General features: G+C 36.8%; 1 protein-coding gene across 22 annotated transcripts in view; it reads left to right on the plus strand.

Annotated features, from left to right (window-relative positions):
* Positions 1-16,657, plus strand: part of TNRC6B (trinucleotide repeat containing adaptor 6B) — a 123,304-nt gene that overhangs the window by 88,585 nt on the left and 18,062 nt on the right. For 16 of the 22 annotated variants that reach the window (XM_060694575.2, XM_087873897.1, XM_060694578.2 and 13 more), the window contains 6 exons: positions 4,896-5,074; positions 7,209-7,283; positions 9,061-9,106; positions 9,752-9,900; positions 15,518-15,688; positions 16,334-16,459. In XM_060694575.2, coding sequence (XP_060550558.2) covers positions 4,896-5,074; positions 7,209-7,283; positions 9,061-9,106; positions 9,752-9,900; positions 15,518-15,688; positions 16,334-16,459 — 746 coding nt within the window. The remainder of the gene's footprint in view (positions 1-4,895; positions 5,075-7,208; positions 7,284-9,060; positions 9,107-9,751; positions 9,901-15,517; positions 15,689-16,333; positions 16,460-16,657) is intronic. The other 6 variants (XM_034403196.3, XM_087873904.1, XM_087873895.1 and 3 more) reach the window with 1 other exon arrangement.

Genomic DNA, 16,657 nt, shown 5'->3' on the forward strand with positions numbered 1-16,657 from the left:
AATTCAGCAGGAATCCACAAGGGAATATTTGGTAAGTCAATCTCTCACCAGCACTCCAAACTCAGAATCACACCTAGGAGAACTTCTGCAAAACAATATTTCAGTTCCCTAACTGAGCCAAAAGGATTCAATTACTGAACATCACTCAGAGATCAAATACCAACCTTTATCCACATCTTGGCATCCACCAGGGTATCATTGCCATTGCAGCATTAATCCCAGGTATGAACTCTGACTGAAAAGGATCCAGACGAATCATCTTTCTCTAGGGTCTTCTGCAGTTAAATCCACATTCACCTTCTTTAGTTGTCTAAAGAAGCCAAATTCAGGGAAGCATCTTCAATAAGGATAAACTAATACTTCCCTAAAAGCGGGATCTGGTTCAATCCCTCCTCTGAAGAAATATTAATCGGTTCCTAAACCCAGGAATTCACCACTATTGCCTCTCATAGACTACCCAAAAGAACCAAAAGGTGCATGAATCTAAACCATCTCAAGTAACTAGTGCTAGAGAGCACTTTATCCATTCTATCAGAGTCCACAAGCCAAAATGAATTCTAGATGTCAGCACAAGGTGCTGTTTTATCACTTTTCCTGCATATAAGAAACCCATCCTTTGCTCAATTTGAGTGACTGTTATCCAAAAGTGTCATAGCAGCCTGGTGTTAATTGTTCTTGCTCACCTTAGATGATCTTAAATGGGGCTGCAGGAAATAGCTTGTTAATATAGTAGGGAAGGAAAATATGGGTGTTTAACCACTGTAATTGCCATGAAGTAGCAGGCACATGCTTGATCAAGTTTACTTTTCATCTTCCTCTACCAGTGTTCTGAGCCTTGTCCAAACTGGGTTTTCTCTAGATGCATGGACTTCCAACTTTCAGAATTGTCAGCAGCAGTTATTTATTTATTATTTGATTTGATTTGATTTCTATACCGCCCTACTCCCGAAGGACTCAGGGCGGTGCACAGCCAAACAGTAAAACACATACATACAAAATTTAAAAGTAGAATTAAAATCAAATTAAATAATTTTGGCCCAGACAAATTAAAACCCCAAACTATTTAAAAGCAATTTTAAAATTGAATATATAAAATACTAAAAGATATTTAAAAATTAAAAATTATAAAAGAGGGAGAAGATTAGGCCAGGCCCGCCTGGTAAAATAAAAAGGTCTTTAAAGCGCGGCAGAAGGTGCGCAGATCCGGGATCCTCCGTATCTCCAGGGGGAGCTCATTCCAGATAGTAGGTGCCCCCACAGAGAAGGCTCTCCCCCTGGGGGCCGCCAGTCGGCATTGTTTGGCCGACGGCACCCGGAGGAGCCCCTCTCTATGGGACCGTACCGGCCGGTGGGAGGCTATTGGTGGTAGTAGGCGGTCCCGCAAGTACCCAGGTCCTAAGCCATGGAGCACTTTAAAGGTGGTAACTTGACTTAGACGTTCTGGAGGTTGGAATTCATACATTTGAGAGTATGCAAGTTGCAAAAGGCTGGCTGATGGAGCCTCTGTCTTGGAACCATACATATTAATATGAAGTGCTGTGTGGTACTAAATTATACGCTTGAACATACTTATAAAAACTTAAGTGGATGGCAGGTGAAATTCTTGTGAGGTTGACAGGGACACTCCTCTAAATAGAGCAATCTTGAGTGTTTTTATAGGATTTTAATTTTAGAGCAGATTTTAGAGTTACAGTATTTTAGACACTGATTTGAACATGCAGATGAACAAACTGGAAAGAGGGAGCAGGAGGGAGAATGAGCACTCTAACAAGCAAGGACATTGAACTATCAGATACAGCTGGAATCAGTGTTGCTAAATGTATGTGCTAATATTTGCTAATGGTATTCTTAGGCATGTAGTATCCAGAGTAAACACATAGATACAGTATGTTTAAAGGACTTTTTTCATTCAAGAGTATTATGCCACATAAGCTGCTGCTGTTTCTGTAAGAAAAATTAGGAATCTAAAGTCACAAATAAATGAATAGGAAACAAATTAAGTTATCTCACTTTTTCCAGCCAGGGGATGGGAGGAAATCCATTTTGCATAAATAGGGATTTATGGACTCACAATGTGAGAAGAGGTCCTTGGATTACTAGTTTTACTGGATCCAAAGAAGTCCTTGGAGACATTTTTTGAGCCTTTTCCTGAATAAATTGAAAGAATAAACTTGTATAAGACCAGATCTTGGGGGGGGGGGTGTTTTGGGAGGGTGATTTGTTGTTGAATTTTGGCAGTAAAATCCCAGAAGGGACCCTCTAAAGAATGCATAAAAAGGTGGCTTCTTGGGGGACTCAAAGTGTGCTGTTTTGCATTTCAAATGAATGAAAACAATTCTTGCTTATTTCTATGGTATTTTTCTACTGAGACATAGACTGGGACTGATTTTAATCTCAAAACTCATTGCCATGGTTTCTCTGTAACCAAACAATGCTGTGGCAAATGTTTTAAAAATCGTTATTTCTCTTTTTTAATTTGCTATTTTTATGTATGTTAAATAATTAACACTTTATGATCAGTATTATTCTAATGTGTATTGCTTAGTTTGTATTACTAACTGTATCTTTTTTATCATATCTACAAAAAAAAATCACAGTAAACTGTTTGAGGAGTTCTTAAAACAGAAATTTAGCAAAGTTGTAATTAAAATATGTTTTTATATACATAGTCCCCAATGGGACTAGGCCACCCCAGTATGCCAGCAGAAGAGGCCTGCTACAGATCCTGTTTACTAAGGAATTCCCACAGGCAGGGTCAAGAAAAAGAGCCTTTTCCATCATGGCCCCATCTATGTGGAACCCTCTATCATCAGAGGTGGGAACTGCGCCCACCTTTTTTGTCTACTAAAAGCATATTAAACCATTGTTTTGCCAATTGGCTTGAGGTCCTAAGGGGAGTGCTTATCACTGGAGGTGGTTGACAGGATAAGAAGACCTTGTCTCTTAGTTTTGGTTTTTGCAGTTTTAAATTTTAAATTTTTAGAAAAGTAATTAAAACAAATATAAATTTTATAACACACAACCTGCCTGGAATTGCTTTCTAGGGAAAATGTGCAGCATAAAAATGTAATGAATTTTAAAAATAATATCTTTAGCTTAAAATAACAGTTTTGAATGAGTAACCATTTTATTGGCATTAGTAGTTGATTAGAATTATTTAATTCCAGCAGAAAGGATTGGCTGTATTCATACTTAATGCTAAGCCAAACAATATGTCTGGCACATTGCAGTTTGGGGTAATACGTAACCCCCACCCATTTAATCCAGGTTTGTAGTGACCTTTTAGTATGCTAGGATAAGAAGAAGCTGACTACAAGTAGGAACTGAGTATATTGTTTAGATTCCAGGAGAATTTGAATAGTGTTTCAACTTAATTATACACTGCTTTGCTTTTTGCATAATTGATTATGCAGAATTAATGATCAGTTAGCCATTATATCTAATCAGTATAATAAGCAACACAATGTAAATTGTATTATGATTAGCTTCAGAATTGCTATTCAGCTTGTTCTCACATTTGGAAGTAGTGGAATAATTCACCAGAAAAAAAGTTTGGGGTTATTATAAACGAATGGATTGTCTTTAAAATGGAATGATATGTAATACAAACTATAGCAATAGCACTTAGACATATATACCGCTTCACAGTGATTTACAGCCCTTTCTAAGATTATTGCCATATTTCCCCCAACAATCTGGGTCCTCATTTTAGAAGAAGAATGGAGGGCTGAGTCAACCTTGAACTGGTAAAACTCAAACTGGCAAATTGCTGCCAATCGGCAGTCAGCAGAATTAGCCTGCAATACTACATTCTACTCACTGCGCCACCACGGCTCTTATAACAAATTATGGTTACAAAATGAAAGTTACGACATTTCATTCATAACCCATTTTTTAAAAAATATTGAAACACGCAGACAAGCATATATAGAAACAAGGAAGAATTGCAAAGCCAGATATTAATATTATCTTAATATTCCTTCCACATATATTTGACTGTGAAATTTATGACCATTAGTCATAAATTATATGTATCATGTAACATAAACTATAATGATTATAAGTTAAAAGAACTTTCTGGCTTCAACCTGAACAAAGAACAAAAAGCCTTTGCTATGCTAGTTTGCCAGGCATCTAGAATTATACTGTAGTTCTCTTTTTTCCCAATGTTAGCTATGGATATTCTAGCAGTCATAAAATACTGCTAAACCTTTTGACAAAATATATTAATTGATTTCTAGAAATGTATGAATGTAATATCTGAACACAGATATATTCTTTGGTTTATGAGTTACCAATATCTGAAAAAAATTAGGACCAAAAGGAGCCCTAATGACTAAATATCATTTTAGCAGCATAGACAACTTTATTTGTTCATGCATGCTAATTTACCATGCCTATGTCCCATCTATGAAACAATCTAATAAAAATTTCCTCATTGGGCCAAGAAGGATAGCACTGATTTCCATTTTTCTGTTTTATTTCTATCTTGGTCATTGATCTGTTAGAACCCATTTTGTAGAACATTTTAAAACTAATTAAATATATAAATATTTGTTCCATACTAATAATACAAAATGAAGAAATGAGGCCTTTGTATAGTTCTGATATATACTAGTCATTCTAAAATTATTATATACTAGTAATTCAAAATCAGTCAAGAGATCTGTTTGTTTGGGCCTTTATTTCTGGATTAAAGAGGAGGGATCCACAACTGCAAATGATAATCTCCAGGAAAAACTTTAAAAAGTTAACCTGTCAGTTACCAGATCCAAGTTAACAGGTTTAGTGAAGGTTAAAATCGATTTGATCCTGGATTGTAAAATAAAATAATAGACATGGGAAATTTAGGGTGGCTGTTGGGTCTTTTTTCTGACATTTATTTTCCATTAAAGATTCCAAATCACCTCAAGATGGCTGGGGCGATAATGATGGGCCAGTATCAGGAACACGGCATTCCAGCTGGGAAGAGGAAGAGGAGGGAGGAGTCTGGAACACAGCAGGCTCTCAGGGAAGTAATTCCTCCCATAATTCAACCAGCTGGGGACAAGGAGGAAAAAAACCACAAATCAAGGTAGGAAAAATCTTTTGTGATGCAGTCTTTCATAGATAAGTGAATATCATTCTCTAAAATTGCTAGTACAACAGAATGTTAATTATGTAAATTTGTGTTAAAAGGAAGAGTTTAATGTATTGAAGGTGCATAATTAATAGTGATTATGTGAATGGATGGTTAGGATTGAGACGAAAGTAGGAAACCATTGATTGGGCCATTAAGAGGCTAAATGAAAATAGTGAATGGTGGGTATCTCCTTAAATGGATGTTGATTTCAAACTTGGTTTAAACATGTTTGCCTACATATACATGTAGCAAAGGACTGAAAAGAATTTTAAAAAACATGATTGTTTTTATTGCTTATTACTTATTTTCTGTGATTTGTATACAATTAAAACTGCATATCTTTTTTGAAAACTAAAGGCATAAAACCATAAAACCACATCATTAAGATACAATACTGTGAAACAGATGGCAAACAAACTGCAGATATTACTTTCCAAATTTTGCCAGAACAGCCTTTTAATAATTCTGAAGACAATATAGTAAGAAAAGAGTCCTATATGAAACAGTATTAGGAAATCAATTACTTCCCAATAGAATGAAAGTAAAGAAGGTGTAGGAAAAGAAGATACTGAAAATTCCTGAAATAAAGTGACAAGAATTGCGTAATAGAGTGCCATAGAAGTATGTGAATGTATCAAAAAAGATGCTTGGATAGAATGAGGAAATGAAAAGTTGCACATAATGAGAAATGCATGTAAGAGAACCATTGCTGCAGAAAAAGATAAAGAAACATACTGAATATTTTCTGAAATTTATGATATTGAAAAAGATATCAAAAGAAAAAAGACACGGGAAAAATTGTGATTTTAATAAAACTGAAAGATGTTGATTGAAGAGCCTTCAGCAACAAGACTAGAATTAAAAGCAAAAGTGATGAAATTATTTAGTGAGAGAATGCTGCAAGACATATTCTATAGATTTATCGAGAATGACAGTTGAAGAATAGAATGGAAACAAATGCTGTAAATGTTTAGCTTCCAAGGGAAAAAAGTCACAAATTTTCAGTACTGTGGGAATGTTGAAAAATGGTAAGGCTGCATGTGTAAGTGTTGCAACTGAGAAAAATGTTAAAATATGGACGTGGTCTTGTTGATAAAGAGACACTGTGACCTGTCTAATGTGTGAGGTTTGCTTATAGCATCTCTGCATGACCTGCTTTTTATGAGTGAATGCTGCATGTATGCATAACAATTTGAAAAGTGCTGCTGTGGTTCCTCCAAAGCATGAGTGTTAAACTTGTGGTGTCACGTTGCCATCACGTGACATATTACAACTTCTTTCCCTTTATGGAGCTGGGATGGGTGTGGCCTACATGTGATGCATTCAGCCTGGGGGCCACCAGTTTGAGACCCCTACTCTAAAGAGAAAGGGGGCAAGAATGAATGCAAAAACAACAGTTCCTGATTGAAATTCTGATGAAGACGGTATGAGAGGTGCCCGTGAGCAAAATTTAGGAAGTACAATGAAGCTTTATGATGGAGAGGGATGTTCCAACTAGAATTTTACTCTTCAGCAAATAATTCAGAAATAGAATATTTTTTTATTCAGGAGAAAGTATATGACAAAGCATATGAATAGACTTGAGCTATGGAATATTTTTCATGAATAGTGATACCAAATGCAGTAAAACCACTAACTGAAGCATCTTGAGAATAAAGGGAATGTTTAGCAAAAAGCTCAACATTGAAGATGGAATAAAAACAAGGATATATCACATCTTCTTGTTTGTTCAGTATATTTAAGAATAAAGGCGTGTGTCTGGGTTGGAAATATCAAATTATAGGTACGTTTATGTGTAGTTCATATTTTGTTATTCCTGAGAAGCCAAAAGATTTGCAGTGAATCTTAAATAGATTTGATAATATTAACTGTAGTTAGTAATTCTATACAGTAATGTTTTCCCCTAAATAAGTCAGCAAGCAATAAGTCTACATGAATTTAATATTAAACTTGATTGCTTTTTGTTTAACAGTTGAAATTAGGATCGGCCAATCTCAGTTTTGTAATGAATATACAGTATAGTATTATTTAAATTGAATATTTTGCAGCGTAGAATGAAATTTAAACTAATCATCTCTGTTTTCAGTGTTCATTAAAAGGAGGAAGTAGTGATTCATGGATGAATACCTTATCTGATCAGATTTCAAATATGGGATTGTTGGTAAGGCATTCTATCTACTTGTTGCAAAAATTATTTACTAATATTTGATAGGGAAAAAGTAGCTAGCCATCTAGGCACAATTATAAGAGATTGCTTTTTTTTTTAAGACGCTTTATGGTGCAAGACTGATTTATAATTATTTGCAAAATTGTATTAGTTGTTTATATAACATCATATATACATGTTTATGTATACACATGTACACACACACTAGATATGTCCTACTAACTTCACCCCACACATGTATAATACTTCACACATATAAAGTACTTCGCAGATCAATACCTAGGAGGTTTATAATTTAAAAATAGACACAGAAAGCCGCACTAGAAGGGGAGATAGAAGTATAAATGAGAAAGAGAAAGTAGAACTATTGCAATTACACATAAATTAACTTAATTACAATAAAACCAGAGATTATGGCAAATAGGACAATCAACAGAACCAAACGCCAGCTATTTAAAAATATTTGATTTCTGTATTAGGTGAATATTGCTCACTAAGCTTTAAAAAAGTTTAGAATTTTTATTTTTGTAAACAATAGGTATTTGGATTCGTCTCTTGATTGTATGAAGATTAGTTAATCAGAATGCCAGATCGTTTTCTTTAAATGCTGTTTAATTAGCACCAAATAGTTTGTTTTGTTTTGAAAGTAATACTATCCTTTTTGTGTGCGACCATTAAAGTGCAGGTGAAATGAGTTTCTCTTTTACAAGAATAGGCTGTGAGAAACCATGGGAATCTTAAGCACTGTTGACCATAGTGCTGTCTTCATTAATGTGGAAATAGTGCTGCTATTTATGTGCATGTGTAGTTGCTTTCTTGGCAAAGGAACTATTATCATCATATGTTGCATATACATGCTTCTACTTGCTTTCTTCTCTGCATTAGCTTTGGATTGAAAGGCATTCTGCATGCAGTTCCACATCAGAACACTTTTGTCCTTAGGCTTTGTGCTTGTCCCCTTACTGCAGAATAGGAAGCAGGCTTTTATAAGGCCTCTGGGATTGTCCCACTTGCCAAGACATTCTCTCTGCCTATCTGTTCCAATTCTTCTGAAGCCAAATCACTGAATTGAATTAAAGCAGCATATTCAAACAGTATAGAGCACAGCGGTACAAAAATGGAAAATTTGGAATATTTTTATTTTAGTTGTTTTTAAAACAATTTAAATTTTAAATAAATTGTTTTAACTTTAAAAACATCGTGTTGACATGGCACAATGCCCTAATCTATAGTATTTTTTTACAGTAATGCGTCTAAGCCTTGTCAGTTGCCTGGCATAAATCTCAAATGGGAGAATTAGATATAGTGCTTTGTTAAAAAAAAATATTCCTACTCCAGAGACTTTGTCAATCAAAATTAAAGTGTAGGTAGCCTATTGATTCTCCCCATTGGCTGCTTTGAACTCAAATAATAACTACTGCAGCACTATAGCTTTGTGTCTTTTAAAAGTTACAAGAACATTTCGTCCCAAATTGCCAAACAAAGGCTGTACTTAGCAGTACATATTAAATCTAGATTTATCTTTAAAATGACATAACATTCTAACCAACGGGTTAGAAATAAAGGTACATTATTTTTCATAAATGAAGGTAAATATACGTGTCCCAGGATAATGTTGAAGGATCTAGTCTGGATCAATCACCAGGACCAAAGGGTTTTGTCTTCTGAGCTTTTGGACTCATGCTGGAGCCCATCTTCAGGGAACGTCTCTCTAGTATTTTTCAAGTGTGCCAAACTATAGCTTTCTGAGAATTGTTCTTTTCTTTTCCAGAATCAAACTGAAGATACTTCAGGCAATAAGATGGACTTATCAGTAGGTATGTATCTAATAGCACAAGGATGCAGTTTCACTTTATTTACTTAATATTTTTTATTGCAAGCTTTATGCCGATATGCTAGCCTTTTTGAATAACTGTGGATCATTAATGTAGTTTCCACATAATGATGGACAAAAAGAAAAAAGAAAGAGCTGAGTTAAAGTGGTAACACCTATAACTGATGGAGTATGAATAGTAATAATCTATTTTTGTACTGATTTTTGGGGAAGTAATTTTGTTTCATTCTGCTAAAAATTTATAAAGAATTCTTGAAATTTTGTTGGTATTCTAATATAAAACCTCTGTTATTAGCTATAGATAATATATATTTTGCTTACATGTAATGAGAGAGAAATAATTAGTTTATTATCCATGCAAAATCAGGAAAAGTCAGGGGTTTAATGTGCTAGCCAATGCCAAATCCAATTATCTATGCATCCATTTCAACTGTGTATTCTTCTGTGGAAAAAGTATAGGATATTTTTTTATTCATAACAAATTTGTGGACATTTCAGGATATTGTTTCATGGTTTTAGGGAAACTTTGTATAAATGTATAATTTTTAAATCATTTAATTTAGTAGCATTTTAACAACAGTAATGCATAACGGTAATTGGCAAGAATACATGTTTCGTACTTCTTCAGGTGGTCTACAAGATAAGAAGTTTGATGTAGACAAACGAGGCATGAATCTCGGAGACTTTCATGACATAATGAGAAAGAATCGATCTGGTTTTCGTCCTCCTAGCTCCAAAGATATGGGAAACCCAGATAGTGGGCCTTACTTTGAAAAGGTAAGACATATTTTTTTTCATGATAATCTAAAATAAAAACGGTTACTCTGTTTTAATTTTCACAGGTTTATAGTCATGTTTAAATACAAGAATTATAGGGGAAATAATGTTTATAAGGTGTAAATTGAAGATAGTATTTACATTAGTTATTTGGAAAAGGGTTCTTTTTATGAAGACTCAGTATGTTTGTGTGCGTGGTTGTAAATAAGTTCATTTATTATCTTACAATCTTACTGTAGAAACATCTGAGCAAGATAGGATTGCATATAAGTTTAATAAACAGTTTGAAAATATACCCACAGATATATACCAACCAGTTTGTATTTTCTGTCATATATTTCAGCCCTCATTTATTCATGATTAAAACGACATCTTTACTTCTATACATAAATCTACTGTACAAGATCAGATCACCTATGTACAGATCTCTCTATTATTTGTTCTTACATTTCAAATCCATATGCCAGGATTGTCAACTATATTTTCCATTCCATAACTTTTCATATAAAGTTTTATAATAAGAGAAGAATTCGACTAGGTTACCAGTATTAATCATCCCCTTGATATATGCAGCATTTTCCTATAGCAGAGCTAGGAACTCCGCACAGTGGTATTTCTCCCATACACTTGCTCCAGAATCAGAGTTATAAACTTCCTGTGAGCGACATACTTGCATTCTTAGTTATGTCCCCGCCTTTCTGTGGAAAACGTGCATATCTACTAGCCACCTATATGGTAAGATCAGCCAACTATCCAATCTTTTTTTTCTGCATTTGTTTTTTTTTTTCCATGAAGCCTGCTGCAATTAGTACATTCAACAAAATCTCAGACAAGTATTCATTATCCATAGTCACAATCTCTGACATTTGAGCCAAGTGAGAAATCTGGCATCTTATGGCATACCTTTATTCCCTCTTATCTCATAGCCCTACCCATCTGCTCTCGACACATATGATTCTGTTGTTAGGCACCCATTTTTATCCTCTCTTTACTGAGGAGTTGTAGATTTGTTTTTATAAAATTTAATTTTTAATCTGGATTTTATATTTATATTTTTATACTCCTTGTTTTTATATTTAATTGTTGAACACTGCCCAGAATCGCATTTGTATAGGCGGCTATACAAATTTGACTAATAAATAAATAAAGGATTAATTCACTGAGCTGAATTCAATATATTTGCAATATTGAGAAGTGTATTATATCTCATTGGTGATATATTTCTGTAATTGTGGCTGTGTTTTTTTCTATTCTAGTATTGAGAGTAGTTAATAGTTGTATAAGATCAATTGGTTTTGAACTTATGCTACTCTCAAAATTTCAAAATTACTGGACATTCTGGATAGGCCACAAGCTTTTGGGTATTCTAGATCATAGCAGCATGCACCATTTAGATCTTTCTTCTCTACATAGCCTAGAACCGTGATGGCGAACCTGTGGCACGCGTGCCACAGGTGGCACGCGGAGCCATATTAGTGCGCACGCCAGCTCAGCTCTGGGGCGCATGCGCGCACCAGCCAGCTGATTTTCGGGCCTTCTGGGCCTACCAGAAGTAGGGAAACAGGCTGTTTCCTGCCTCTGGAGGGCCTGGGGGTGGGGGGTGGGGAAGGCCCGTTTTTCTTTCTTACCTGGCTCCAGATCCTCTCTATTTATCTGGGAAGGGCGAAAACAGCCTTTCCCACTCCCTCGGAGGCCCTACGGAGGCTGAAAGGGCCCATTTCCCGACTCCCGGTGGGACAAGAAGTGACGTTTTTTCCTGTCCCCCAGCCTCCAGAGACTCCTAGAGACGCTCCTAGAGACTCCTGGAGAGGTTCTGGAGGCTGGGGACAGCAAAAACCGTCACTTCCTGTCCCACCGAGAGTTGGGAAATGGGCCCTTTCAGCCTCCGTAGGGCCTCCAAGGGAGTGGGAAAGGCTGTTTTCGCCCTTCCCAGATGCATAGAAAGGATCTGGAACCAGGTAAGAAAGAAAAATGGGCCTACCAGGCGATTATGTGCCAGGAGCGGGAGTGGGTGAGGTTGCGTGCGCATGGGCACGTGCACATGCACCCCTCCCCCGCGCCCCCCCCTCTCCTGGCACGCGATGGCAAAAAGGTTAGCCATCACTGGCCTAGAATATTGATATGTAAATATTTGACAAGTGGTATCTCTGTTGTCTGAAAGATTGCAAAACCACTATGAGCCTGCAAGTTCTATGGCAGCAGTCCCCAACCTTTTGAGCACCCAAAAACTGGTTCCATGGTTTTTCCACGGACCGGAGGGGACATGGTTTTGCATGCTGACTGCATCCCACAGATGGGGCTTCACTTGTTTGCTCTTGCTCAGTTTCTGGCATGCCACCGATGGGTGTCATTCCACAGACCAGGGATTGGGGACCCCTGTTCTATGGTACAACATGTCGAGTTTCCTCAATATTACCCCAAGTTGTGGAGCTTTTACTTGAAATAGCTTCCTGAAATGCAGTATTTTAATTTTCTCTTTCTTCTACTTGCATTTACATTCCAGAAATTTTTGAAGGACTGGAGTGGGGGCGGGGGATTGCTTACTTGCATGCCTCTTGTGGAGTTTATATGCAATTCTCTCAGTACTGACAAGAAGGCTTTTAGAGGCAAGAGTAATTGCCAAACTGCTTCTTTTAAGTAAAGTTACTTTCCTTCTAGCAAATCTTAGCATTCGATTCTAGCAAACTTGTTGTCCTTCAGTAGATTCTCTACATTTTAAGAAGATGGTATCTTATATGGCTTTCTTTTCAAAAGTTGTTTTTAGATTTTATTTGGGTTAGGATAACATCTTCCTATCTTTGGCTTTATATTATTTATAAGTGTGCCACGTTTTAGCTTTGGATCTGCTCGTTTCTAATAATTAAGATTTCTTTTTGTTGTAGACCAGCTAATGGCTTGCCAGCATAATCGCAGAGTAGTTACTGTATTGTTGTATTGTCTTGTATATAACCTGTTCTTGCCCAGCTATGTGCAAATTCATTCCATGAGAGCCATTGCTACCTTAATAGCAGCATTGCCAGGGAATTCTACTTATTTGCCAAGTTGCTAACTGGTCTTAGCCTTTCACTTTATTAGATGCTGCTATCTGAATATTGGAGCCATATTGGAAACATTTTTGGAAGGATACTTCTCTGTTCTGTACTAAATTAACTTTGTATCTTAAAGTATAGCTGTTCAGAAGTAGGGCACACAGGCACCATATTAAGAAGACCAGATTGCTTATCTCTAATTGTAGCTCTTCAGGTGATCTCACAGTTTACCTTTTCATTTCGCTAGAGGTTCATTATAGTTTTGATAGACCTATATAAGTCTCGAAAATGGAGGTAGGATATTAGGAAAAGGTTGAACACTCCGGGCCCATAAATAATTAGCTTTGATCTACAAAGTAATGAAGAAGTCTAGATAGAGGCAGAAAAATCAAAATGTCTGAATGGCAAAATGTTCACTTGAACAACCAGTTATAGCTAAGCTGTCTTCATACAACTTTTGAGAATAGTTTTGAGACTTTCAGTCTCAAATCATGCAACAGAACTCCCAAGAAAACTAATATTTCCAGCTAAAGATCTTTGACTTATTAACATTTACTCCAAATGCATAATCACTGAGTTCCAAAGTCCAATAAATACTGCTGCCAACGAACTACTAATGTTTTTTTCCCTGATGCCACTAATTGTCTCTTTTAATCGTAAAACCCTCACAGATTTTTAGAAATTCCTGGGTTGATTCACATTCATTTTATACCTAGTTAACTGCAGAATAAAAATGTGGAAAATCTAATGCATGCCTACCATCTTTATTTTTGTTCTCATGCAGTTTTAGGTGATATTGAAATTGACAGAGTTACAGATACTAGCACAGAGGTTAATCTGTATTACCAGATGTTGTTAACATGATTAGGCAGACAAATAGACATACATATTTTTCAGACTATAAAACGCACTCTCCCCCCTCCCCCCCCAAAAAAAAACCTGGGTGGAAATATCTGTGTGTCTCATAGAGCAAATATTGCGGCGGAGTGGTGGTGCAGCGCCGATCAGCTGTTCTAGGCGGTGGGGATCGCCATCGGCGCCCATTTGCTGTAAATGAGCCACAGTGAACGGGCCATGGCAGCAGCGAACAGGCCGCGGAGGCAGAGGCAGATTTTTTTCCCCTTGTTTTCCTCCTTTAAAGCTAATGTGAGTCTTATAGTCCGGACTGTTTTATAGTGTGAAAAATTCAATAATACCCAAGGCCAGAAGGCTACAGTCTAATCTCCACCTAACCTTTTACGTTCTGCGTGGTCCCAACTGTACATTGCAAGTTCATTTTTGGCTGAAGAATGGACAGACTAAAGGGGTAAATGTGGACTAAGTTTTTATATTGGTTCATCTGCTTCTTAGTTTACCTGTTTTGGCATGCATGAAAAAGGGAGTAGGCTCCCTGATGAGGACAGAGCTAAGATCTTTTGAAAAATTCTTCTTAGGGATGTGGTTTCTGAGATGTGGTTCAGATTATCTCCTTCCTGGTATTTTAGTCCAGGCTATATGAACAGACAGTGAGACTGCCTGGGTTTTATGATCTGAAACAGATGGTAGTGATGCTTTTTCTCTTCCATTTTCATTTTGGAGCCTTCTACTCCATTCAGCATAGGGCTTTTTTCTTCAGTTTTTCAGTTCTGTTCTCTCTGATAGTGTTGCAGGTAGTTTTCAAAGATCTCATTTGCGTGCATGCTTAAACCACCTTCCGCCACCTGTGGGAGCCACCCACATACCCTCTCCGACCTGGCAGCAGTCACACTCGCACCACACCTCAACAGCCATACAAGTACCCAGTAACCGCCATGCCATATTCGCACTACTCTGATCACATGTGCACCTGGCAGTGTCCGGCTTCACCGCATCCTGACAGCCACCTATACACATTCCATCACCCAGCAGGAGCCATCCCCAGACCTGCCGCACTTCAGTGGCCAACTGCACTCTCAGCAGCAGCCTCTTATCTGCTTCCTGGCTTATGTGAGACCTGCCTGGGACTTGCAACTTTCTAACGGCTTCCCCATTGACTTGTTAGAAGTAGGCAGGAATTTGCAAGCAGGCCCTTGTGTAACAACCACAATGGGGAGTGCCGGAATTACTGTAGCTAAATATTGCAGTCAACTGACATCGCACTTTATAACTGTATCACTTAGCAACAGAAATTCAGGCCCCAATTAACACAGTAACCCAAGGACTTTCTGTATTTGTCTTGGGTGCTCTAAGTGTTACTTAATTGTATATATGCCGAAAAGGAACACTTATTCTTATAATCTGTATATGGTCCATGGGAATTGAGGCAATGGGTAAATTGTACAAAAATATAAATGGAATTTTCCAGAAATCAGAGATATTTATATCTTTCATTTAATTTTTTTTTTCTGTGACTATGAAAAAAAAGGTTTAAAATAATATGGTTTGTTTTGATTGTCTCCTTTTAGACCACATCTCCAAAATAAGTAGCATAATCTAGTAGAAACTGTCCTTTTAATGCTAAGCAAATACATTATATATATTTTTGATCATTCACTGTCGCTGTTTCTCTTCTTGCATTCTGTTGCTTCACTAACCTTCAACTGCTACTGATTGGCTAACTACTGCTTCAGCTGACTTTGCCTTTCTCCAATCAAGATGGGTGCCTTGGGGATGAGGCTCCCTGCTCTCCCTTCTCCCCTTCTCCCAACTACAAGCTATCTCCCTCTGGTTCCACATTACCAAACGTCTGCCTTGGGGCAATCGGCTCAGGGCTCAACCCCCAAAACTTCACTGCTAGACAAGTAAGAAAATCACATCGTTAGTTATATTACTGCTTGGCTATGTCCTGTATTGATTTTGGAGAGCTGGATTTTTTCCTCCTGACTTATTTTTAATTAAAATGTGGTTTGTTTATGAGAATATACTAAAATAATTCAATATCTATTCAAGAGCCTAATGTTTAATCTTTCTTTTTCTCTCTTTTCACCTTAATCCCATTTTCTAATAATTTTGTATATTGCCTTTGTATCCTTGAATTCTTACTAACACCTTATGGCAAACCTTTATTTAGAGTCAGTAAACAGACTATTGGGAAATACTATGAGAAAAACCTCTTTTCCTCTTGTTCTGAAGATGTAACTTAAAACTAAAAAGTCAGACTAAATTTGTGCAGGGAAGTCTTTTTCTAGATTCCACAACGAAGAGGGCTATTATGTTTTTGTTTCTACTTTTAAAGAAATGAGTGTGATATGAAATCAGCTTCTCGGAAGGGGATAAAGTTGGAAAAAGCTAGTCAGAGCAGAATGAATTTAAGGTAATCAGCATTCATATGCCCTAAATAATGTAGCACATAACTGCACATTGAAATATTCCACGAATAATAATAATTAGTAACTACATGTAAAGTATTTATACAGTTGAACTCATAGTTACTGTTCTTTTTTTAGGGTGGCAATCAAGGTCTGTTTGGAAATAGCACAGCACAATCGAGAGGGATGCACCCACCAGTGCAGCCGCTAAACCCTTCCCCCAATATTCGGGCACAAGTGCCTCCTCAATTTCTTTCCCCCCAGGTAAGCAGCATAAAAACTTAATTGTAAATAGTTTTATAATTGGTCTCTACAGATCAACATAAGAGGTTACAATTAAACAAATGTAAAAATAGAATTTTGTTTGGTCTGCCTTTCCTCTATATGGTTTTATTAAAAACCAGGTAATAGATGCATTCGCTTTCTAGTTAATTCTGAGCAGGAAAGTTGCTTATTGCAGGG

The sequence above is a fragment of the Pantherophis guttatus genome, chromosome 7 (assembly GCF_059756535.1).
Source record: "Pantherophis guttatus breed Tessera chromosome 7, ASM5975653v1, whole genome shotgun sequence".
Classification (NCBI taxonomy): domain Eukaryota; kingdom Metazoa; phylum Chordata; class Lepidosauria; order Squamata; family Colubridae; genus Pantherophis; species Pantherophis guttatus.